This window comes from Hemibagrus wyckioides, linkage group LG23 (assembly GCF_019097595.1).
Source record: "Hemibagrus wyckioides isolate EC202008001 linkage group LG23, SWU_Hwy_1.0, whole genome shotgun sequence".
Lineage (NCBI taxonomy): Eukaryota > Metazoa > Chordata > Actinopteri > Siluriformes > Bagridae > Hemibagrus > Hemibagrus wyckioides.
In genome coordinates, this window is record NC_080732.1 from 1434854 (window position 1) to 1462353 (window position 27500).

A 27500-nucleotide genomic window follows, 5' to 3' on the forward strand; every position below is an offset into this window, starting at 1 on the left:
GATAAACGTGATCACGTGACGAGATGCTTTTAGTGTCTCTTGTGGGTGTGGCCTGTTCTCCATTATAAAACACTGTATGAATAGTTAAGATTTAAATTAAATAACCCACGCATTCGATTCTCATGCTACGTGCCTGACTTCTCGATTTCTCATGCTAGCTTCGTTCTCAGATTAGATTAGCAAAGCGAGCTAACCGTACCGGATACGTACGCTCACGTGCGCTCAGAGGAACCTGTGAGCGCCGCTACATCCTTCCAAGCTTGTTTTTTCCTTTGTAATGTTTCATGAGAGGCTGTAAATAACAAGAGAATATGAAAAAGAAGTTCCAGAAGGTAAAAGGGAACTTATCGCAGTGAGAGCGAGGAACAGAGGAAGCGCCGGACCACGCGGGTCATGCTGTCGGACTGGGCCGAGACCGATCGGGTCGCGAGTTTGGGGGTTAAAGCAAGAAAATAAACAAACACGGAAGATGGAGGGACACTGACAAACAAGTTGTTAGTGAGTGAACACAAGGACATTTCTGGAAAATATTTCACTGCAGATTTTCCACCTTCACTGTTCCTTTTGTTAAATTATAAATGGGTGTGTGTGCAAACAGTACGTACATACATACATACATAAATAAATAAATAAATAAATAAATAAATAAATAAATAAATCTCCAGAGAGAAAAATAGAAGGAAGGTGTTTCTCGGTCAGTGGGTTACACAGTGCTACATACTGAACACAACATGAGTCACATGCTATCAGTAGATCTCAAACACACACACACACACACACACACGTCTGGTAAAGAGCCACAGGCTGATGATGTCACGCTGCCGTGTAAACACTTGTGATTTGTGAAGCTGTTGGCTGTTACACCTCTCGCTCTCACTCTCACTTTACTCAGGCTGATTTGTTGTACTACAAAAAGAAGCTGAAACAGATGCAGAGAGAGAGAGAAAGAGTGAGAGAGAGAGAAAAAGAGAGAGACAGAGAGATGTAACAAACACCCTGAAAATTCAAGTGATGGAGGGATAATTGACAGATGAGAAAGAAAGAAAGAAGAGACGTATGAGAGAGAAGTAGAGAAGTAGTCTCACATGGAACTTACAGAACATCAACACGATCAACTGCTATTATTATTACTAATGATATTTATACTTAAAATTACTACTGCTGCTAATCATCACCATCATCATCATCATCATCATAACAATAATACTTATCTTGCTGCTACTGCATATTACATTCTATTACATTGCTATTACACTTTACTATTACTAATTACACTCAGACTGTTCCTATTACTATTAATGCTTACGCTGTTCCTGTTACTGCTGTTACTCACACTACAATTAATACTCACGCTGTTTCTGTTACTATTCCTACTAATAATAATGTTACTACTACTTATAATAATTAATAATAATACTAATAATACTCACTACTACTAGTATTACTGCTACTGTTAATACGTATACTATTACTGTTACTGTTACTGATACTGTTACTGTTACTGTTACTGTTACTGTTACTGATACTGTTACTGATACTGTTACTGTTACTGATACTGTTACTGTTACTGTTACTGATACTGTTACTATTACTGATACTGTTACTGTTACTGTTACTGTTACTGATACTGTTACTATTACTGTTACTGTTACTGTTACTGTTACTGTTACTGATACTGTTACTGTTACTGATACTGTTACTGTTACTGTTACTGATACTGTTACTATTACTGATACTGTTACTGTTACTGTTACTGTTACTGATACTGTTACTGTTACTGTTACTGTTACTGATACTGTTACTGTTACTGATACTGTTACTGTTACTGTTACTGATACTGATACTGTTACTATTACTGATACTATTACTGTTACTGTTACTGATACTGTTACTGTTACTGTTACTGTTACTGATACTGTTACTGATACTGTTACTGTTACTGTTACTGTTACTGTTACTGATACTGTTACTGTTACTGTTACTGTTACTGATACTGTTACTGTTACTGTTACTGATACTGTTACTGTTACTGTTACTGATACTGTTACTGATACTGTTACTGTTACTGATACTGTTACTGTTACTGTTACTGATACTGTTACTGATACTGTTACTGTTACTGATACTGTTACTGTTACTGTTACTGATACTGTTACTGATACTGTTACTGTTACTGATACTGTTACTGTTACTGTTACTGTTACTGTTACTGTTACTGATACTGATACTGTTACTATTACTGTTACTGTTACTGTTACTGTTACTGTTACTGATACTGTTACTGATACTGATACTGTTACTATTACTGATACTATTACTGTTACTGTTACTGATACTGTTACTGTTACTGTTACTGTTACTGTTACTGATACTGTTACTGTTACTGATACTGTTACTGTTACTGTTACTGTTACTGATACTGTTACTGTTACTGTTACTGTTACTGTTACTGATACTGTTACTGTTACTGATACTGTTACTGTTACTGTTACTGTTACTGATACTGATACTGTTACTGATACTGTTACTGTTACTGTTACTGATACTGTTACTGATACTGTTACTGTTACTGTTACTGTTACTGATACTGTTACTGTTACTGTTACTGTTACTGATACTGTTACTGATACTGTTACTGTTACTGTTACTGTTACTGATACTGATACTGTTACTGTTACTGATACTGTTACTGTTACTGTTACTGATACTGTTACTGATACTGTTACTGTTACTGTTACTGATACTGTTACTGTTACTGTTACTGTTACTGATACTGTTACTGTTACTGATACTGATACTGTTACTGTTACTGATACTGTTACTGTTACTGTTACTGATACTGTTACTGTTACTGTTACTGTTACTGATACTGTTACTGTTACTGATACTGTTACTGTTACTGTTACTGTTACTGTTACTGATACTGATACTGTTACTGTTACTGATACTGTTACTGTTACTGTTACTGTTACTGTTACTGATACTGTTACTGATACTGTTACTGTTACTGTTACTGTTACTGTTACTGATACTGATACTGTTACTGATACTGTTACTGATACTGTTACTATTACTGATACTGTTACTGTTACTGATACTGATACTGTTACTGTTACTGATACTGTTACTGATACTGTTACTGATACTGATACTGTTACTGATACTGTTACTGATACTGTTACTGTTACTGTTACTGATACTGTTACTGATACTGTTACTGTTACTGATACTGTTACTGTTACTGTTACTGATACTGTTACTGTTACTGATACTGTTACTGATACTGTTACTGTTACTGTTACTGATACTGTTACTGTTACTGATACTGTTACTGATACTGTTACTGTTACTGATACTGTTACTGTTACTGTTACTGTTACTGATACTGTTACTGTTACTGTTACTGATACTGTTACTGATACTGTTACTGTTACTGATACTGTTACTGTTACTGATACTGATACTGATACTGTTACTGTTACTGTTACTGATACTGATACTGTTACTGTTACTGATACTGTTACTGTTACTGATACTGATACTGATACTGTTACTGTTACTGTTACTGATACTGATACTGTTACTGTTACTGTTACTGATACTGTTACTGATACTGTTACTGTTACTGTTACTGATACTGTTACTGTTACTGTTACTGTTACTGATACTGATACTGTTACTGATACTGTTACTGATACTGTTACTGTTACTGTTACTGATACTGATACTGTTACTGTTACTGTTACTGTTACTGATACTGTTACTGTTACTGTTACTGATACTGATACTGTTACTGTTACTGTTACTGATACTGTTACTGATACTGTTACTGTTACTGATACTGTTACTGATACTGTTACTGTTACTGTTACTGTTACTGATACTGATACTGTTACTGTTACTGATACTGATACTGTTACTGATACTGATACTGTTACTGTTACTGATACTGTTACTGTTACTGTTACTGATACTGATACTGATACTGTTACTGTTACTGATACTGTTACTGATACTGTTACTGTTACTGTTACTGTTACTGATACTGTTACTGTTACTGTTACTGATACTGTTACTGTTACTGTTACTGATACTGTTACTGTTACTGATACTGTTACTGATACTGTTACTGTTACTGTTACTGTTACTGATACTGTTACTGTTACTGTTACTGATACTGTTACTGTTACTGATACTGATACTGTTACTGTTACTGATACTGTTACTGATACTGTTACTGTTACTGTTACTGTTACTGATACTGTTACTGTTACTGTTACTGTTACTGATACTGATACTGTTACTGATACTGATACTGATACTGTTACTACTTCTATCACTGCTTCTAATGTCCTTTATTTATATAACACCTTTATAGTGTGAAGTTAAACAAGAACTCAGCACCAACACCACTGACACCAACACCACCACCTCCTCCTCCTCCACCACCTCCTCCTCCACCACCACCTCCTCTAACACCACCATCACCAACACCATCAACACCACCTCCTCCTCCTCTTCCACCACCACCTCCTCTAACACCACCATCACTAACACCATCAACACCACCTCCTCCTCCACCACCACCTCCTCTAACACCACCATCACCAACACCATCAACACCACCACCTCCTCCTCCACCACCACCACCTCCTCTAACACCACCATCACTAACACCATCAACACCACCACCTCCTCCTCCTCCACCACCACCTCCTCTAACACCACCATCACTAACACCACCACCACCACCACAACCAAGTCGACTGATTCTTATTATCCCTGTAATTTAGAATTTAGACAAGAAGAAAGCTGAAAAAACTGTTTCAGACATTTGACCTCGACATGTCCTTGACCCTGACTGGATCAATTCCTGCTGGTTACAATCATGATGATCCTGAATATATGATGGATGATGTATATGAAGCATGATATAAGATATATGATGTATGATATTTGGCCAATTATTTATTTTTTTTGCAAAATCTTTTTACTGGAAACATATATGAGTTGCATAATGATTAACATTACAGAATCCCATTTTGATTTTACATGAAAAAGGGAAAATAATTACAACAACAACAATAATAATAATGATCGGACAATAAAAAAAATAAAAAATAAATAGACATAAAATATAAATAAAGAAGGAAATAAAGAGAAAAAAAACAAACAAACAAACAACCCACAACCCACCCAGCCAATATTTGGCCAATTATAAAGTATGGCTTGTTTACTGGTTTTGCTCCAGATCTCTGAGGATATAAACAAAAAGCAGAGCTCTTTTTAAGTCTTCTTAAAACTCCTACTGAGTCTTATAGAGCTATTGTTCCTAAATCACACACCACACACTGAGAGAGAGGGAAAAAGAGAGAGAGAGAGAGAGAGAGAAAACAGCAATTCTGCTCAGTCGTGTTGCGATATCGTGCACCAAAATACAGAATATAATCTCCATTCATATGCAAGAAGAAGATCAACTAAAAACCTGACTCTCTTCACTTCCTGCACTTGCTTCTTCCTCTCCGTTCTCTACGGCATTAAGGCTCTCATTGTTCATAAAAATGGAATCCATGAATGAAAGAAAAGGAGTAGAAATAAGCCGAAGTGAGAAAAAAAATCCCAAGTCACTTTCATAAAAAAAAAAAAAAAAAAAAATCACAACGTACAAAACATCCAAAAGAACCGAGTTCTTATTAAACTTCAATACACACTGCTACGTGCTTATCGCTCATGAGTTCTGGACTGTGATTGGTCAGAAGGTGGAGATTATTACTACTGCAAATCAGAGTTTTATAATACATTATGGTTTCTATAGCAACAGCATGTTACTAAATGTGTGTGATAGAGGAGATTTTTTTCATTTAACTCCTCATTAATGGAAGGAGTCTCCGGTGTCAGTGCTACAAAGGACAGGACTGTGTATACTGTAGATGCTCTAACATAACAACAAATGGATAAAAATATGACGCGGTGTCCTATAATGAATAAATTAGCCGGTCACTGCTGAGATTTAAAGAAATGAAAAAAAACGTTTTTTCATAAGAAAATTCAGTGAGTTGAATGAGGAATCAAATGAATTCGACTCACTGAACAGATTCGTTTAAAAGAATCAAATGAGCCATGTGATTCAGGACCCTTTAAATGGTAAAAAAAAAAAAGGAAGTTGTGTTACATCTGGACAGGAAGTGTGTGTAGTGATGCTCTTTTTTTTTGTACTTATACATCAGATAAAAAAGAAGTGAACATCAAAGTGGCAGGAATTTGGGCCAAAATGGTGTGTTAGAGTCGTCAATCCCAGCTAGCACGACCACTTAGCGGCATCGTCACTCCGCAGCCCCGTGATTTCGGCTCTTAGCCGGCCAAATTGCTGTTATTTGATGTTTATGCAGCGATTGAAAATGCTAAAAAACCCGAAGCCGTGTTTTTCCCTGGCTTTTCTGGCTTTGCTTATTCCTCTGTGTGTGATGCCTCGGCGCTCGGCTCTACCTGACAGCTCCCAATTATATTTTCATGGTTTTCTGAGTGTTCCTCAGGGACGCCTCGTGGCTCCACTCGGCTTGTCCTCTCTCCCCGAGACATTTCACACTCGTCTGGTCACGGTGTGTTCACTCGCTCCGCTCTCATCTCCTCTCCTCCTCTACTCCTCTCTCATCTCTTTTGCTCTGCATGGCTTTCTCACAATCTATGGCCTTTGTAGTGTTAAATGTAGTAAAACAGACACAGTCTGTGATGATGAACTCGGAATATTTTCAGGGATCGTCTCACCTGAAGAGGCGGGATCGATATTAGAATTTCCGTTTAGTTCCTCAGCAGCAGGAGCAGCAGACAGACTCCAGCTGAGAGACGGGTTTTTCTTTTCTTCTAAATATTTTCTTATTTAAATCGTTATAGAAACAGAATTCTGTAAAGACACGTTTAAGTCTGATGCAGATTTCTGTCCACACACAGACAGCATTCAGCACTGACCTGTCTGTCTGTCTGTACTGACCTGTCTGTCTGTCTGTACTGATGCATCTGTCAGTTTCTATTGTACCCATCTGTTTGTCTGGACAGTCAGGTCTGTCTGTTCTGTCCCGTCTATCTGTCATTATTGACCTGTCTGTCTCTACTGACCCGTCTGTCTGTTTGTCTGTCTGTACTGACTCATCTGTCTGTCTGCACTGACCTGTCTGTCTGTCAGTACTGACCCGTCTGTCTGTCGGTACTGACCCATATGTCTGTCAGTACTGACTCATATATTTGTCTGTCTGTCTGTACTGACACATCTGTCTGTACTGACCAATCTGTTTGTCTGGACTGACTCATCTGTCTGTCTGTACTGACCTGTCTGTCTGTCAGTACTGACCCATCTGTCTGTCGGTACTGGCCTGTATGTCTGTCAGTACTGACTCATATGTTTGTCTGTCTGTCCATACTGACCAATCTGTCTGTCTGTCAGTACTGACCCATCTGTCTGTTTGTACTGACCTGTCTGTCTGCCTGTACCGACCCACCTGTCTGTCTGTACCAACTCATCTGTCTGTACCTACCTGTCTGTCTGTAATGATCCATTTGTCTGTCTGTACTGATCCGTCTGTCTGTCAGTACTGATTTGTCTGTCTGTCTGTACTGACCTGTCTGTCTGTAATACCCTGTCTGTCTGTCAGTACTGATCTGTCTGTCTGTACTGACCTGTCTGTCTGTCAGTACTGACCCATATGTCTGTCAGTACTGACTCATATGTTTGTCTGTCTGTCTGTACTGACCAATTTGTCTGTCTGTACTGACCTGTCTGTCTGTCGGTACTGGCCTGTCTGTCTGTCAGTACTGACCCGTCTGTCTGCCTGTACCGACCCACCTATCTGTTTGTACCAACTCATCTGTCTGTCTGTACCGACCTGTCTGTCTGTAATGATCCTTTTGTGTGTCTGTACTGATCCGTCTGTCTGTCAGTACTGATTTGTCTGTCTGTCTGTACTGACCTGTCTGTCTGTAATAACCTGTCTGTCTGTCAGTACTGACCTGTCTGTCTGTCTGTACTGACCTGTCTGTCTGTCTGTCTGTCTGTAATAACCCATCTGTGAAAGTAGCTCAGTGGAGTTAAACCCTGAGCCTCTCTCCACCTTCATGAAGACTCTGCGTGTAAGTTTTTTTTGGCGCTAAAGCGAGCAGCAATTTAGACCTCAGATGGTGTTACTGATGACCTGAGACTGAATTAAAGTGTGTTAGTGGAGGTGGTGTGAGAAGGTAATACGCCAAAGTGAGGGCGAGACGCTCTTCAGCTCTGAATCACACGCTGAGTCAATTACCATCAGGTCTAAGTGCGTTATCACTGACCAAACAATGTTAGTGTATATGCTCTATGTGTGTGTGTGTGTGTGTGTGTGTGTTAAAGTAATGCTTACAGAATGTTAGCATTAACTCTTTGTTCAGCGGGTTTTCAAGGGTTTTTATGGTCATAAATAAAAAAAGAAAAAGAAACCGAGCTCTGGTAGATAGAAATGTTGGTTTAAGACAAAAAACATTAAAGAAATTTAATTTAATTTATTTTAATTTAATTTAAATAAATAAATAAATAAATAAATAAATAAATAAATAATGTGTAAACTGTGTTTAAATCCTCTCATTTTTACACTGCATCTCACTACATTCTTTTTTATCCTTCATAGTTACATTTAATGATTTGGATCATCCATGACGCAAGATCTCGTTCAGGTTCTAGCAGCTATAAATGGACTTTCCCTCACCAACCTCACGTTAATCCCTCACTTAAACCTGCTAAAATAAAAACATGACTCTTACACAGCGCTGACACTGGAGACTCCTTCCCTCGACGCTGCACTGAGTAAATAAACATCCTGAATATTCCAAACACAAAAACGTATTTTTTAAAAATCTCTTTACATGTCCTCGACTCGACTTCCTGTACAAGTCCATGTGCATGAGCTGTTGCCATAGTAACCATGACATTACATGTGACTCGGAGCCGCACTACTGTCAGAGCTGCTGTTATAGAGAATGAATCAACATCTTCTGTGGTCTCAACACAATTAGAGGACAAACTGACAGCATTGACAGTATTTTCATACCATCACACACACACGCACACGCACACACGCACACACACTCACACACACTCACACACACACACACTCACACACACTCACACACACACACACTCACACACACACACAGAATAAAAAGCATGACTCATTCCCGTGTGCGAGGCTTTCCTCCTGCAGAAGGTTTCCGAGTCAGTGCAGGATTTAAAGACCCAGAGAGTCAGAAACGGAGCAGGCAGAAATCTCTTCACTCCATAAACACACACATTTCAGTTTAAAAACAAATCTTCGCTCTCTTCCAGGACGAAACGGCTTTATTTCCGCTCCGACGAGGGAAATGTGTCATTCAAACAAACACAAAGAATGAAATAAAGCGCAGGAGGAGATCAGGTCGGTTCTGTGTACGGTTAACGCTTAACTCATCCAACAAAACACACAGGTGACACAAAGACCCGGGAAACTGAGACGACAAAAAATAAAAACACAAAGCCGAGATGGAGCGAAGGTGGAGGTGACGAGCGTCTCACCGGCGGGAGAAATCAGGCTCCGGCTCTCAGATTAATCCCATTAGATGTTGGTAAACAGCAGCTCTCTCACAATCAGGCCTCAAACTGCTCCATTTGCATGTTCAAGACGTAATCAGCACTCTTGTGTTACTGTGTTGTTGTGTGTGTGATTAGGGGCATGAGGACACGCTTAAAGAGGCGAAACACACAACAAAAGGAGCTCCAGATGGTGCTGTCTGTTTGAGCTGATGCTCCATTCAACTGTTCGGCTGAAGCTCTGATTTCCCATTTGACAAAAACAACATCAACAACAGCAACAGTAACAACAACAACAGCATTGTCATCAACAACAACAACAAGAGCATCAACAACAACAACAGCATCATCATCAACAACAACATCATCATCATCAACAACAACAACAACAGCATCATCAACAACAATAACAGTATCATCATCATCATCATCAACAACAGCTTTATCGTCATCAACAACAGCAGCAGCATCAACAACAACAAGAGCATCAACAACAACAACAACAAGAGCATCATCATCAACATCAACAACAACAGCATCATCAACAACAACAACAACAGCATCAACAACAAGAAGAGCATCAACAACAACAACAAGAGCATCATCATCAACATCAACAACAACAGCATCATCAACAACAACAGCATCATCATCATCAACAACAACAGCAACAACAGCATCATCAACAACAATAACAACAGCATCATCAACAACAACAGCAACAACAGCATCATCAACAACATCAGCATCATCATCAACAACAACAACAGCATTATCATCATCATGATGCATCAACAACAACAACAATAACAGTAACAACGACCAAATCAGCAACAACAACAGCAAAGGAACATGAAAAACAACAACAAAACCACCACCACCACCACCAGTAGCAACATCACCTTGACATTCACAATTTTTTGCTCTTCCCTGGAAAGTCTTTGTGTTTGTTCTTAAAGGCGCTGCAGTGACACAGAACAAGAAATCATTCAAATCCTGATGTCAAAATAAAAATCAACAACATTTCACCGAATTTAAATACACCATCATGTTGTGTAGATTCTCCTACATCATTAACACTGACACAACATTCACACTACAATGAAACACTCAGTGTGTCGCTGTTACAAGAAACTAATCAACAATCAATGAACGATTATTTTCCAATAAGAGCACGTCCTTGAGTGTTTTATTTCTCTTACACCACAGCTAGCATCACAGCTGAGTCCTAAGAGCCTACAAAGCGTGTCTTTGGTCCAAGAATAGAAATCCGCAAAGCACAGGGAGAACTCGCAAACTCCACACGCAGGGCGGATCCTGGAACCTACCCCCCAAACCTAGAGGAGGTGTGAGGTGAATATGCTAACCGCTAGGCCACCGTGTCCCCGGAGGAAAAAAAAAGTAACCTCAGTGACCGCCTCCTGAATAAAAGCCGCCCTGCTCTCAGCAATTCACAAACACGCTGTAAAAGTTTACACACCCGCTGGACGAGGCTGTGGTTGTGGTTTTATAGTCGTTTGAGTAGAAGAGGAAACCTGCTGTAGAAATGAAACTACCCTGAAGTTCTGCCCTGAAGGATAATAAACGTGTGCTAGCTTTTCTTTCTTTTAATATAATCACCTTTTCTTCCTTTTCTATTCTCAGGCCATTTCCAAGCCCCAAAGAGTCTGCTAATGGCTGTGTGGAGGTGTGCTGTGGTCCACTTACTGGTGTAGGTCACCATCAGGACCTGAATACAGATGTGAATGCAGATGTGATATGTGATGTGATGTAATGTGAATGCAGATGTGATATGTTGTGATTTCAGATGTGATGTGAATGCAGATGTTTTGTAATGTTATGTGTTATGAATGCAGATGTGAATGCAGATGTGACATGTGATGTGATGTAATGTGATGTGAATGCAGATGTGATGTGATTGCAGATGTGATTTAATGTGATGTGAATGCAGATGTGATGTGAATGCAGATGTGATGTGATGTGAATGCAGATGTGATGTAATGTGATGTGAATGCAGATGTGATGTAATGTGATGTGAATGCAGATGTGATGTAATGTGATGTGAATGCAGATGTGATGTGAATGCAGAGGTGATGTAATGTGATGTGAATGCAGATGTGATGTGATGTGAATGCAGATGTGATGTAATGTGATGTGAATGCAGATGTGATGTGAATGCACAGGTGATGTAATGTGATGTGAATGCAGATGTGATGTGAATGCAGATGTGATGTAATGTGATGTGAATGCAGATGTGATGTGATGTGAATGCAGATGTGATGTAATGTGATGTGAATACAGATGTGATGTAATGTGATGTGAATGCAGATGTGATGTAATGTGATGTGAATGCAGATGTGATGTGAATGCAGAGGTGATGTAATGTGATGTGAATGCAGATGTGATGTGATGTGAATGCAGATGTGATTTAATGTGATGTGAATGCAGATGTGATGTGAATGCAGATGTGATGTGATGTGAATGCAGATGTGATGTAATGTGATGTGAATGCAGATGTGATGTAATGTGATGTGAATGCAGATGTGATGTAATGTGATGTGAATGCAGATGTGATGTGAATGCAGAGGTGATGTAATGTGATGTGAATGCAGATGTGATGTGATGTGAATGCAGATGTGATGTAATGTGATGTGAATGCAGATGTGATGTAATGTGATGTGAATACAGATGTGATGTAATGTGATGTGAATGCAGATGTGATGTGAATGCAGATGTGATGTAATGTGATGTGAATGCAGATGTGATGTAATGTGATGTGAATGCAGATGTGATGTAATGTGATGTGAATACAGATGTGATGTAATGTGATGTGAATGCAGATGTGATGTGATGTGAATGCAGATGTGATGTAATGTGATGTGAATGCAGATGTGATGTGAATGCAGATGTGATGTAATGTGATGTGAATGCAGATGTGATGTGAATGCAGATGTGATGTAATGCGAGATCTCTTTCTTGACTCCTTGAGAAATTGAAATGAGCCTGAGGAACTGAAACCTCAGTGAAGGTGAGGAGATATTATTTTGCTTATCCTGCATGTTGCACTAATCCGTCTCAGGAGCATGTGGGATGAGAGGAAAGAAGCTGACACATGCAGCTATGCATTAACCTCAAGCAGCGAGACTCCTGACTGTCTTACTGCTACGCTGCAGCGCTGCCTCCATCCTGAGGTCATGTGATCAGCTGCAGTCAGCAGTGATTCTACGGATCACACCAAGCATTAATCACACTGTGTGTGTGTGTGTGTGTGTGTGCTGCTCTTATAGGAAAATAATCAATAACACACTGTGTGATTAAGCCATGAGAGTAAATCTAACCACGCCCATTTCTTTCTTTCTTTCTTTCTTTCTTTCTTTCTTTCTTTCTTTCTTTCTTTCTGAAAAAAATGTTTAAATGTTGTAAAAATGTTGTAAAACTCTATGACAGCTAACGATACTATAAACATATTTTTGCAATAAATAAATAAAAAGACTCTAGTTGTGGAATAAGAGAAATAAAGCACTCTGGGATGTTATTGGAGAGTAATCACTTGCTGATTATTGATCGCTGATTAGTTTCCTATAAGAGCAGCAGACGGAGTGTTTAATGGTTCACAGAGTGAAAGTGGAGTCAGCGTTCTCGCTGTAGGCAGCAGGATGGATTCTTCGTGCTGCGTCCACTGCTACTGTCATTTAATTTCATCAACAACAGCTGACCAATCAGATGTCAGCCACCTACCTGCTCGCTGTGGTATAAATAATCACTGTATGATTTTAAATTGCAAACTGGAGACTAGCTCAGGTCAGAAGACTAGCTCAGGTCAGGGAGATGAATGAAGCTCCACTAGTCTGATGAAACACCTCACCGAGACACTAATTAGCATAAAGTTAGCCCTAGCTCAGGGTTTGTTATTGAAAGGGTGACAACTCGATCCCTCATCAACACGAGCCCGCTAATGACGCAGGCTTCTCTTTAAAAACGCCTCGTCCCGCACGCCAAAACACTTCCACCTCCCCGTTTCATCACAATGCACTCGGCTCCAAGCTCATGAAACTTATCTGCTCCTCATTATACCGCATACAAAAGGGCCGACATCATAATTCAGCCTCGCTCCCCAGTGCATGCGGCACGCTCTATTTATCAAAGTCAGGCGTGTTTGTCCAGGACCACATGCCGGACAAATTGAAGTCTGCTGATAATAAGGGTCAAACCTTGTGCCGAGTTTCATCCATTCTTTCCTCTAAGGGACTTTTCTGCAAGCAGGTGATGAGGGAAATAAGTGGAGGGTAATTTACCTGGAACAGGCAACGCTGCCGGCTGGGGCCGTGTAAGGGCCATGCGTCATTTCGCGCGTTCGGGGCTGTTAAAGTAACAGGACATTTCTCATACACACTCCAAATTACACCCACATGACCTCCGAGGCAGAGGCAGAAAGCAATTTTTTGTCCTTAATTGGTTCCTAGTTTTTCCGCCGTTAAAGTTTAGCTTAATTTATGAAAGCGGGACGGCTAAAATAACACGCTTCGTCTCCGGCTCATAAGAAACGACAAATTAAACATAAACCGGAGCAGAGCGCTGCTGAACTTGGCGATTCCGTTTCTCTAACAGCAGATTTGCATTCGATTAGATCACAGACTGTGCTCCTTCTAATGCTGTGTCGTTGCTACGGTAACGACTCCTTTGGATGGATGCGTACATCTATGGAGATGTTCCTTGGGTATGGAAAGAGTCTCCAGTGTCAGTGGTGAAGCTGAAAGGTCAGAAACTACACTGACCTACTAGTTCCTCAAGAGCTCTTGGTTGCTGTTGCAGATCAACAGTTACATCATTTCCTGTCCAGTGTCACCTAAATGAGGATGAGTTTCCCTTCTGAGCCTGGTTCCTCTCAAGATCAAGATTCAAGATTCAAGAAGCTTTTATTGTCATTTCAACCACGTACAGCTGGCGCAGTACATAGTGAAATGAAACAACGTTTCTCCAGGACCTGGTGCTACATAAACATACAACAACAAGTTCAACACAAAACAACAAACACCACCACAGAGCTAGGACAGAAGTTTGTCTTATCCACGTAAAGTGCACAGTGTGCAGCTAGGTGCAAACAGAGCATAGACAAGACAGTGCAAAAAAGACAATAAATACAATAAAGACAACACAAAAGAACACAGGACACTTAGCGCTGAAAAGAAATAAAAGAACGTGTACTGGAATGTAAGTGAAATAAAATAGATAAAGTGAAATGTAAAAAAAAAAAAAGTATTGTGCAAAAATATTGTGCAAGAATACACAGCAGCGGCTGAGGTAGTGCAAATAGAATAAACATAAATATAACTATAGCAGCGGATGACAGGTAGAGGTAGTGCAGTAAGTAATGAACAATATAAATTATGTGTGTGTGTGTTTGTGCGTCCACACAGTCAAGAGAGAGTGTGTGTATCTGTGTGTGAGAGAGACAGAGAGTTAATATACAGTTCAGTCCTGAGTGAGAGTGTGTGTGTGTGTGAGAGAGTGTAGAACAGTTCAGTCCTGAGTGAGAGTGTGTGTGTGTGTGTGTGTGAGAGTGTAGAACAGTTCAGTCCTGAGTGAGAGTGTGTGTGAGAGTGTAGAACAGTTCAGTCCTGAGTGAGAGTGTGTGTGTGTGTGTGAGAGTGTAGAACAGTTCAGTCCTGAGTGAGAGTGTGTGTGTGTGTGTGAGAGAGTGTAGAACAGTTCAGTCCTGAGTGAGAGTGTGTGTGAGAGTGTAGAACAGTTCAGTCCTGAGTGAGAGTGTGTGTGTGTGTGTGTGTGTGTGTGTGAGAGTGTAGAACAGTTCAGTCCTGAGTGAGAGTGTGTGTGAGAGTGTAGAACAGTTCAGTCCCGGGTGTTGAGGAGCCTAATGGCTTGAGGAAAGAAACTGTTACACAGTCTGGTTGTGAGGCCCGAATGCTCCGGTACCTCTTTCCAGATGGCAGGAGGGTGAAGAGTGTGTGTGAGGGGTGTGTGGGGTGTGTAAGAGTGTGTGTGAGGGGTGTGTGGGGTGTGTAAGAGTGTGTATGAGGGGTGTGTGGGGTGTGTAAGAGTGTGTGTGAGGGGTGTGTGGGGTGTGTAAGAGTGTGTGTGAGGGGTGTGTGGGGTCAGCCACAATGCTGTTGGCTTTGCGGATGCAGTGTGTGGTGTAAATGTCTGTGATAGAGGGGAGAGAGACTCCGATGATCTTCTCAGCTGTCCTCACTATCCCCTGAAGGGTCTTGTGATCTGAGATGGTGCAGTTCCCAAACCAGGCAGTGATGCAGCTGCTCAGGACGCTCTCGATGGTCCCTCTGTAGAACACAGTCAGGATGGGGGAAGGGGGATGGGCTTTCCTCAGCCTCCTCAGGAAGTAGAGGCACTGTTGGGCTTTCTTGGTGATGGAGCTGGTGTTGAGTGACCAGGTGAAGTTCTCCGCCAGATGGACACCAAGGAATTTGATGCTCTTGACGATCTCCACAGAGGAGCCATCGATGGACAGCGGAGAATGGTCACACTGTGCTCTCCTGAAGTCAACAACCATCTCTTTGGACTTGTTGACGTTCAGGGAGAGGTTGTTGGCTCTGCACCAGGCTGTTAGATGTTGCACCTCCTCTCTGTATGCTGACTCGTCGTTCTTGCTGATGAGACCCACCACGGTCGTGTCATCAGAGAACTTGACGATGTGGTTGGATCTGTGCATTGCTGCACCATCATGAGTCAGCAGAGGGAACAGCAATGGACTGAGCACACAGCCCTGAGGTGCTCCAGTGCTCAGTGTGGTGGTGCTGGAGATACTGCTCCCGATCCGGACTGACTGAGGTCTCCCAGTCAGGAAATCCAGGATCCAGTTGCAGAGAGAGGTGTTCAGGCCCAGGAGACTCAGCTTCTTAATCAGCTGCTGAGGGATGATTGTGTTGAATGCTGAACTGAAATCTATGAACAGCATTCGAACGTAGGAGTCTTTTCAGTCCAGGTGTGTGAGGGCCAGATGCAGGGTTGTGGTGATGGCGTCTTCCGTGGAACGGTTAGGACGATCACATCATTTCAGGGAGTTTTTCCTCAAGCTTTAGCATTGTTTCATGTTTCTATGTACAGCTGCTTTGAGACAATTGTTAAAAGCGCTATACAAACAAACTGAATTGAACTGAAATGAAAAAAAAATTCAGGAAGAGCACGGTGACTACAGACGGCTAAAAAGACATCCACAGAAAAAACCCCAATCAAATCTCTGCTATAAGACGAATTTTCAAGCGCTTAGGTCAATCTCACAAACCTCCATGGAATAAAACTCATCCCTGGATTGGAAACAAGCCAAAATTTCACCTGCTTTTTTCCCTATTCCATGCTTATAGTCATTTTAAAGAAATAAAATAAACTGTGCAGAAATCTCTGGGATGTTTGATTACAGGCTTGATTAGGATTCGCGCTCACTGCCAGTGAAAGTTCACAGCTCATGGATTAGCCTGATTACCATTCGGAGACGGAGAAGAAAAGCCGAGCATCAATAAAACATCAGTATGTCTTCAGCTACAGGTCAGCCAGAGCGAACGCTGGATAATTACACACTGATACGTTACACTGGCAGGCCACAGACACCACGCTACTTTCTACTGCTGTTTTCCTAATCGCTGGGTTTTTTCTTCTAGTAAACATCTGCCTCTGAGAGAAAACACATCACTCTACAAAACAGAACCAAATAGGACGCAGGACGCTGTGTTTAAATCTGACGCTGATCCAGAAACAAATGCTCCAGATGTTGACCTCCTGTTCCAGCACTAAAACTTTCCTGAGGTTTTGAAATGTATCCAGTCAGAAAGCTTCAGTTTCAGTTCCACAATCATGAAGGTTTCAAATTCTTATTGATGCACAAAAAGCTCTTTCTGATCTTAATGTGTCTCCAGAGAACATCACAGACCTTCACGGACCTTCACGCTCCTACCAGAAGTTCTTGTGGTTGACTCACATGCTGATGGAGGTTTTTTGAGTCTGGTTCTTATCACGGTTCCTTCCTCATGAAATCTCAGGGAGTTTCACCTCTGACCAGCTTATCAGGGATAAATATACATTTAAATTTTTATCATTTTATTCTATATCGCTGAAAAGCTGCTTTGTGACATTCTCCATGGTTAAAACTGATATACAGATAAAACTGATTTGTAAGAAGATGCATTAAAACATTTTAATTTAAAAGTCGGCAAGCAAAAGATCCTTGGCTTTGTTTATCATTAAGTTCAGCTAACGTGGCATTTTAACCGTACACCTTTTCAAAGGTCAGTAATCGGACGTGAGAAAAGCCCCGCCCACTCAACAGGAAAATGTTCAACCCTCATTAAAAAAAATAAATAAATAAAATCGACTGTTTCTAAACTTCGTGCTCTGCCTGTGTGTCTGCTCAAAGTCAGCTCGAGGAGACTGAAGGACTTCCTTGAATCAGCAAATCTTGTGTGTGTGTGTGTGTGTGTGTGTGTGTGTGTGTGTGTCTCCATTTAGGATGTTGAACAGATGTTACGCCAGCCTGGAGCCAGAGTGATAATGACTGTGTTTAAAAGCAGTTCGAGTTCAGATCGATGGCTTTGGAAAAGCACGGAGCTCGGCGCCTGGATGTGAAGGAGGCAACCCCCGTTTTTTTTTCCTCTGATCAATACGCTCCACTCAATCACACTTGTTTGTCTTCATTGACTCCACCGTCTCCTTCACGTACACACCGCTTTCTGAACGCACCTCCAGCACGCTGCATGCTTCCTGATGCTGTTCAAAATTTTCATAAGGAAACTTCCTTGCATTCCGAGTCACCTGCTTTAAGTCAAATTTCTGCCTTCATTCTTATACAAATCACCTGCATACACTGTAATACACGCCTCAGAGGTTGCCAGATTGTTCTTAAGCACTCGCTTTTAAACCTGGAAAAAATCCGGGACAGAAAATAAGGACTGGAGAAGAAAATGGCACGTTTTTTCTTTGCTATTAAACACGATATGATGAGACAATACAGAAAGGATCAACAAAAAAACACGGAAATAAACGTCTCGAAGCCATGGCTAAAAACGAGGATTCGCTGATGATGTCATACAGGAAAACAACATGAGCGTCGATACAGAAATTCACCTGGAAGAGTTCTACCTTCTCGAAACGCCTTTTAAAGCTCCAAAATCCAACAAAACAAAAGTCTCTGTACAGTACATGGAGAGAATGAACACTTTTTTTTAAGCAAAAATTTAACTTTATTTATAAAATATCTGATACAGGATCATCATTTCTTTGCTAACACACACACAGAGTTTGGAGACAGTTTCCCGATCCGGCCATGAGATCCATTTCAATACATTCTACTTTTGTTAAAGTTGTTCTGACCAACAAAAAAACCCTCCTAATATAAAGTAAGTATTAGAAACAGTAAGTGTAAAACAGAGGTACGAGGTACGGAGGAATGTGCTGCTCTTTTCTCCAGTCTCTCGCTCGCCCACGACACTTCCTGCACTTTGCCAAAGGGAAAAGGTCAAAAAAATGTCAGGCTTTGTCAGTCCACTACGCTTAAGCAGCTCACCTGGAGGCACTCGCTGACCGAACAAACCCGTTTGAAAAAGTCAGCACCTTCACAAGTGCTTCAGCACTAAACATCTTCCACAGGGTCTGATTGTGAAATAAATAAATAATTAAAAAAAAACCCTTAAACCAGGAACCAGCACCGGGAAGAAGTCGGACAGTGTGTTAGCGGTAAAAGCTTCTTTACCTTCTCGTTACTTTCCCCCTCTCGAGCCAGAGGACTCTCAACAGCACAGGAGCCATCAAAGCATTACGACCATTACGGCTGTTTTCCCAGCCATTGTGCTGAAGGAGGAAATAAATAGCGCTGTTGTGAAATGAAAAGCGTGGATATAAAAGAGGTCATTTTCTCAAAAGGGCCCAGTCTGGATTGCTATTGTGTCACAAACGGAAACAAGTGGTAGAGGTAGAGGAGGTCACATCTCAGCCCCCCTCCACTACCACCACCACCAGCACCAGCAGCTCCATTACAGACTAAATGACTCCCATCAGTGTTTTTCTGAGCCTCGAACCTTAATAGAGTGAAGAGCGATACTCTCCTTCTCGATAGACTCGCCTGCCTGCCTTCACCTTCTCGTCAGCTGAGACAGGACAGGAGTGACTGATGATCGTTCTGAGAAGGTTTTCAGGATCCGAGGAGCTTAAACTCTGGTTTCTAGTTTAAACTCTTTAACTCTAGTTTAAACTCTGAATATTAGCAGTTTATTAGTAAGTAAAATTTATTTAACCAGGATAAAATCTCATTTACAGATTCTTCTTAAGGATTTTAAGCCTGGAAAAAAATCTGGGATAGAAAATAAGGACTGGAGAAGGAAACTGCATTTTTTCCCTTTGCCATTAAACACAATATGATGAGACGATATAGAAATTTAAAGCCTTGATGTCACAGAAAGCACAACAACCAGCAACACAACACAAACAACAACAACAACAAAACCCCCAAAATAATACAGCAAGTGCCATAAATGTAACTAGTGAAGTGAGCTCAGTAAAGAGGAAATGTTCCTGTAAGATCTTCCATGTTGATGATGCATTAAATTTAAAGCCTTTTTCCAGCACAGCCCTTACACGATGTTTCTGTATGACGTGTGGAAGGAGTCTCCAGTCTCACTGCTGTGTCACAGTCTGAGATGAAGCTGGACATCTTCAGGACAGAGGAGGTTACACTTCTTTGTGGTTGCTATGGTAACGTGTCAAGCTGTGGTTTATTTTAACTTTGAGAGAGAGAGTAATAGAGAGAGAGAATATAGGCTGGTGCGGGGGGGGGGTAGAAAGAGAGAGAGAGAGAGAGAGAGAGAGAGAGAGAGAGAATATAGGCTGGTGAGAGAGAGAGAGAGAGAGAGAGAGAGAGAAAGAGAGAGAGAGAGAAAATATAGGCTGGCGAGAGAGAGAGAGAGAGAGAGAGAAAGAGAAAGAGAATATAGGCTGGTGAGAGAGAGAGAGAGAGAGAGAGAGACAGAGAGAGAAAGAGAGAGAGAGAGAGAGAGAGAGAGAGAATATAGGCTGGCGAGAGAGAGAGAGAGAGAGAGAGAGATGATGATGATGATGATGATGATGTGTCTCTATTTAATAAACTGAAAGTGTAAGTGCAAAGACGTGATGTTTGTGAAGGTAACAGCGTCTCAATCTTCATCACAACACTCTGATTATTTTCCTTTAGCAGCATGACCCAGAGATTATTTGGTCTAGTTTTTGTGATTTATATGAAAATTTGCTTGAAATCAGTCAATACATTTTCTTTAAATATCATCACCCTAATGATTTGTTCTATTAATTCTATTTTTCACTCTGTCACTTCACCCAATTTTTGCCTTTATTTTACTTTAATGCAAAACATCACCATTAGCCATGAAAGCGCCAGCCCACAGGCCAAGCTGAGTGAAATCTGCAGTGTAAACTTTTCAGTAGAGAACTGACCAGCCATTCCACAAAGTCCAGCACTGAGTAATCAGATCACAGACCCAGACATCATTAAGCTGGCTCGCTGCACTGAACTTCATCCCTTCATCCACGCAGCGTCGCCTTCACCACCACCTGCACTGATCACCACTCGCCATGCTAACGAGCTACGACGTTCCTGAAAGAAGTCACTGGCCACGCCCACCACGGGGAGCTTCAAACTCGTGAACCTGGCGAGGAAACACCAATTAAAAGCCAGTGGAGCTGCAGGTACGGAGCGAGCGCTGCACTTCTGAAGCCTGGGACACCAAAATAAAACACAATAACACACCAGGAGCTCAAGGAACTCGGTAAGTTCACCACGTCTTCATTCACTTGATTTATTTAGGACTCATACAGAAATATGGAAAAAAGCGTGCTTCCTGTAACTATGAAAAGAGAATGTTTGAGAATGAAGTTCAAAATGTTTTTATGGAAACTAAGACAGAAAAAAGAAATTGATTAATAATAATAATAATAATAATAATAATAATAATAATAATAATAATAGTAAACTTTATTATTATTATTATTATTATTATTATTATTATTATTATTATTATCATTATTATTATTAACAGTCAGTGCAGTCGTTTTCAAGCTCAATAAAAATAGACATGAGCAAGTGAAAAAAATTAAACAAAATCAAATTCATCAAGAATTTCATATTACAGGATTACAATAAACCAAATATATGATTATTGATCCTGTTTCATTTCTTTTATTTGTCCAAGTTCAAGCCTGCAATAGTCTTTTGGCAGATAATTGTTTTAATGTTACGCATTAAATACTCGAATGAAGCAAAACAGAATAAACCTGCAGAAAATCTGAAGAGAAATCGGCTTTTATTAATCTTTTAATAAGAAATATTTGATGAATTTGTCCCTATTTAAGATACATTCACTTGCTGAGCAGAAAATCAGGAAGTTTTCTGCTGCTAAATAAACCTGAAGTCAGAAAACATCCCGAGGCACAGAGACCACCGTGTTACTGACCGTCTCACCACAAATCTGACAACCTGCCAACGAGTGACCACAACCAGAGCGAACAACATCCTTCAAAGAAGAATCCACTCTGACCTCCTGACTCTCCTCTCATCCCGATCGATTCTCTCCGTCGCTACAACCTTCAGCAGCACACAGCTCCAGAGGATAAACACCAGGCAGGAAGTCTGATGGAGGTGTGAGGCGTCTTACCTGGGGTCCTTCTGGATGCTGTCGATGGACGGCGAGCGCGCCAGGGTCCCCTCGGGAGGAAGGGTGGGGCCCGATTTGCTGTAGGGAGACTCCACGGATGAGCAGTACTGCAGCGTGCGGTACGGCTCCACGTAGCTGGCGTAGCCTCCACGCGGGAAGGTTCCGCCTGCATTCTGACTGGCTGTTCTCTGCAGGGGGGTGGAGTCGACACCGGGGGAGGATGGGGCTAGGGCGGGAGAGGAGGGACAAAACAGAAAGGTCAGGAGATGCTCACAGATCTGATGGATCAGGTCTAGAAGACGACGGCGGATGAGACGGAAAAAGGAGCAAATAGAACGAGAGACAAGGGCAAGAGGATGAGAAGGGATGGAGGTATAGACGAGATTCAGCAAAAACACACCTGTCTTATAAACTGATCAGAGAAAAAACTGTTTATTTCATTATTAAACAGCTAAAAGGTTTATTACGTCATATTTTTATCAAGTCTTCACTAACACACGCATTTAAAAGTAAATAAATCTATCAGAAAGAACTTGCTTCCTCAGCAAAACTGTTTAAATAAATCCGTTTTGTTTTATTTTTAATTCAAATTAGCATTATGATAAAATCATCTGAAATATGAAAAGCTTACCAAAAAAACGAGTTAATTAATTAAATAATTAATTGCGATTTTTTTTTGTGTTTACGTTTAAATAAGACCTGCATTAAGCGAGGTCAGGTACAAGTTTGTCTCTACGGCGTTTAAACCCAAAACTTGTTTTGCAGACGATCCCACAACGTTACATGTAACTACAAACTGATAAAAATCAACCATTAAAGCAGAACTGTATAATTGCTGTGGTATAAAAAGAATAAAACAATTAAGATGTTAAAGTTTAAGGAAAATAATAACACTAAGTTCAAGAGTGCTCTGTTCCAGTAACTCTGCTCCATCGTTCCAGTCTGTCGTTGATTATTTTCCTGTAAGAACGCACCACCTCTGTTTATTTGGTACGTATTTGATCCGGTGGCACGCAGATCCTAACGACACCAATAAGCAGGATACACACTCACCAGCTAAAAATGGAGTGTGACAAAGTGTAATTTAAGGATTTCAGTAAATTGGCTCGTCACAGCAGAGCATGTGTGTGTGTGTATGTGTGTGTGTGTGTGTGTGATACAGCTCAGCTTAAGAAGTGCTCACTCATGAGTAATTGCTTGTCAGCAGGAATACAGAGCAGCACTATTTTTAGGTGCTAACACAGTCTTTCATTTCCTCTTTTTATCTCTGCTCATCGCTAGCACAGATAAATTAGCATTTAACATCTGCAGACATGCAGAGACGAAGCCACGGAGACACAGACAGACTGGAAACAGACCAAAATCTCATCTACTGTGCAAAGGAAATGTTTATGATCCAAGAACCGGCATCATGGCTCTTCCCTGAGCGTCTTCGTGTGGTTTATTGCTTTAACGCCGTACTCTTTAAATGAGAAAAAACTCCTTTTTTGCAACTTCTTAAAGCTCATGAATGTTTTCCGCGTTATGGAAACCGTCTGGGCCGAAGAGACGGCCACTGAGACCGAGCTCATAAATCCCCGGGCCGAGACGATCGATCGATCGGAGGAAGGAGGGAAGGTGCTGGAGTCTGAGCCTTCATCACAGCACACGCTGAACAGAACGACTTACACACTCGAGACACAAAGACAAAGAAAACCTCAGTTTTAGAAGCGGCGATGTCTCATATACGATGATCCCATCTATAATGGAAAAGAAAAAAACGTCCAGATCCAATAATGCATGTTTATTTATTAAAAATGAAATCATTATTATTATCATTTAAAGCTACATTGAATGCTGTGGAGCATTCCAGAAACAAATAACCCAGACAGGCTATAACCCGAGGTTCAGGATCAAACCCGGGAGCCTGGAGCTGTGAAATCACAATCTGACCCACATCGATGGTCCTGAATATAATAAACGATAGAAGCCCAAGCCAGCTCATGCTCACATCCACTCCAACTGTGGGCCACGCCCACAGGAAGCAGCACTAAATCTAATTCAAGCACGCCTGTTCTTTCTGACCTTATTATCAATAAAGTCCAGCCTGCGCTGTAATGACCTGGCATTTCCTTACGATGGTGACCTTTCAGTGACCTTCATGCTCTCGTATCTGAAATGTTTGGCTCAGCGTGACGGCACACACATGAACGGTACACACGAAACCCTCCATACGATCAACACAAACACCTGCTGCACTACATAAAGAAATCATCACATCTGCATCAAACCCGTGCTGTAATACACGACGACGGGAAAAGAATAAATATGCTGCACCAACCTCAGTGGTCTAGCGAAAACCTTTCTAATTCAGCCTACAGCTTAAATCAAGAGAAATAACACTCTTATCTGCTCCAATGACAAGAAAATTGCTCTTTGTGCGGTCAAGAGGCAGCGGCGTATGTGTTTGTAATCTCTTTAATCTTCCTGACAAGTCAACAGACTCTTATTAATCTCATACAGAGGCGTTTAAGCATGCTAGCTTGCCGGGAATATTCGGCCCAGCGTACTGCTCGGTGCAGACAAAGCGCTTTGTTGTGACTCTGTAATTCCTTAATTAACACGCTTTCTGAGTCGTCTCACATTCACGCCTCTCCCTGCCAACGTATCGTGGGTTTCTGTCGAATGGAAGGTCGTTTGCTGATAACCCGCCTTTTTCAATTACACTCCAGTCTCTTAATTGCGCTTTGGGTTTTTCGGCCTCTAATTGGTCCGCTGGGCTCCGGATATACAACTCCGGAGACATCGCGAGGACGCAGACGTGACCGAACTACGGCGGTTCGTACGGATAAAGCTTCTGGAATAACGCCAGGCTGCACTTCTATTCTCCTTGATGACTCAGTTAGTCTCAGAGATGTGACGTGTCGGATGTTCAAACCGGCTTTACGTGCCGGAACTCTCTGCATACAGACACGGCTCATGCATATGCATCGGATCAGAAGGTAAACATTCCTCCCGATCCCCAATCTGTCTCGTGCTTTCGGCATCTTTTGTCATTCCGAGTCGCCGGATCATGGCTGAATATTTTATTTGCTCTGATAATGGGCCACTCATTCAAACAGCTTGACCTTTCAGATACCAATCTTTCAGATGTTCCAGGAAGATGCCGTGGCTTTCAGACGCCGCGTGATGATAAGAGGTGCTGTAATGCAAGCGTAAACAAACCCGAGCCGGGCTCTGAGGCTTTTTCACAATATTTCTCCTGCAAGATAACACACGACATCTTTCTACTAAAATGAGGCTTCATCTCAGAATCAAGAGATAATCTAAATGGAGTCGCTCTGATCGTTTTTCTTTCTCAAATAAAGAGAAAAGTAGGATACACCACAGTGCTGATGAATTCTGGATTCTGATTGGTCAGAAGGTTTGTAGAGAATATTGATCAAGCTCTTGTGAATGACGCTCTCGACATTTACTGTATAAGTGCAGATTTGTGTAGTGATGGGAAGATGGGCATTTTTTTGTTTTCAGAAAATGTTCATTGCCTTTTGATAATTTTTTAAATTTTTTAAAAAGTTTTCCACTTTTCAAGAAGTGATCATGTGATGAACGAACAACTCGGGAGATGAACTATAGTCATAGTACAGAAACTATAGGATGTTGCACAATACAAAAAAAACGAATCGCCCTCTGAGATGACTCGTTGTTCCCGAGTCATATTAGGGATTCGTTCAAAATGAACATCACATATCACAACAACTGTGTCACTGAATCAATTCAGTTAAGGAGACATTAAAGAGACCAATCTAGAAACTTTATGACGGTTTAAATAACAGCATCTGGATCATAAGTATCTCTGGAGAAAGACGTGGTCCTGATCCTGATCTCCTGATCGACATTTACATTTACATTCTGACATTTGGCAGATGCTCTTATCCAGAGTGATGTACAAAAGTGCTTTGAAGTCTTTATTAATGAAGAATCTCTAATGACTTATATGATGAATCGCTAATCTCTACCATCAGCCTACATTTATTTATTTATTTATTTATTTATTTATTTATTACTTATTTTTTATATATTAATATAATATACTATACTATAATATAATATATTACTTATTATTATAATACATAAAACAAACAGAGAAAATAAGAGCTAATTTAGTTTAGACTTCTTGGCTTCTGTGGAACCTTATAATTATTATCTGGATAAATAAAACATTTTTAGTATTTCGTAATATCAGGATTTTATACTTGTTTTAAAAGCAACTGGTTTAATCGTCTCAGAACAAAAACATGAATCATGAGATTTTATTAGAAAAGCGATGCATATGATGTTCAGTGAGGTTGTTTTCTGTTTTTGGAACACAATCATATTTAGCCTGAGATTATCGCAAACAAATCTTCATCTTTATTCTAAAAGGAAACAAATCGCCATTTCCGGTATTCAGAGCTATGCGATGTTAAAGAATAAGAGTTATTAGTCGTGTTCTGGATGAAGTCGACATCACAAACATTTCCAACATGTCTGTTTTTTTCCCCGTACGCCTCCAACATGAGGTGATTTAGAGCAAAGACCTGCTTTCAGCAAAAAGATTCCCAAATCCCTCGTAATTCCGGAGAAGCAGTAGCTCTGGATCACTGACTTTATTCCAGAGTGTTCTTTATGGTGTGGACTTTTAGCACTCCACTTTTACGAGGTGGTTTTTCATCCTCTGACCTGCTCGGCTCCTCATTTACGTGGTTATTTCTGAAGCAGGACCTTTTCTTTGACACGCCCGGAAACAGAAGCGGTGGTGAAGAACGACGGTGGACCGATTACACAAACTCCTCAGAGTTTATACTTCAGAGTGTCGTTGCTTTGTGTCTGGAATCAAACAAAAACTCTTTTGGTTTACGGTTTCTGACCCAAAATTGACCCTGTCTGTAGGGTGGAAAAAAATCCATGGTCTTGACAGACAGTTGCCGTGTCTCGTGTCTTTCTCTGGCATTTATGTGATTTGTAGTCCTGTGCTGAATTGAATGAAACACTCAGAGGTGAAAGCTGCTGAATAATGAATGTATTGCAGCTCGGCCCTGTCAGGATGCTATGCTAACGTTATATGTTAGATGTTAATCAGCCAGCCGTCGCTTCCGCAAGCTCTCCGGAATCAGACTCGATTTCACAACAGAAATTCTCCAAAAAGTTCAACTCTAGATCTCCTCACAGGCAAACATGTCCTCTTCCTTTATTCCACCAGAAACCCTCAAGAAGTGTTATTATTTTAATCA

The 27500-nt window shown here is 40.9% G+C and overlaps 1 protein-coding gene across 5 annotated transcripts in view; it reads right to left on the reverse strand.

The window, feature by feature from the left end:
- The window catches only part of ctnnd2a (catenin (cadherin-associated protein), delta 2a), a 298449-nt gene that overhangs the window by 84104 nt on the left and 186845 nt on the right, over positions 1–27500 (reverse strand). For all 5 annotated transcript variants that reach the window (XM_058376504.1, XM_058376506.1, XM_058376508.1 and 2 more), the window contains one exon: positions 22249–22474. In XM_058376504.1, the coding sequence (XP_058232487.1) occupies positions 22249–22474 (226 nt within the window). The remainder of the gene's footprint in view (positions 1–22248; positions 22475–27500) is intronic.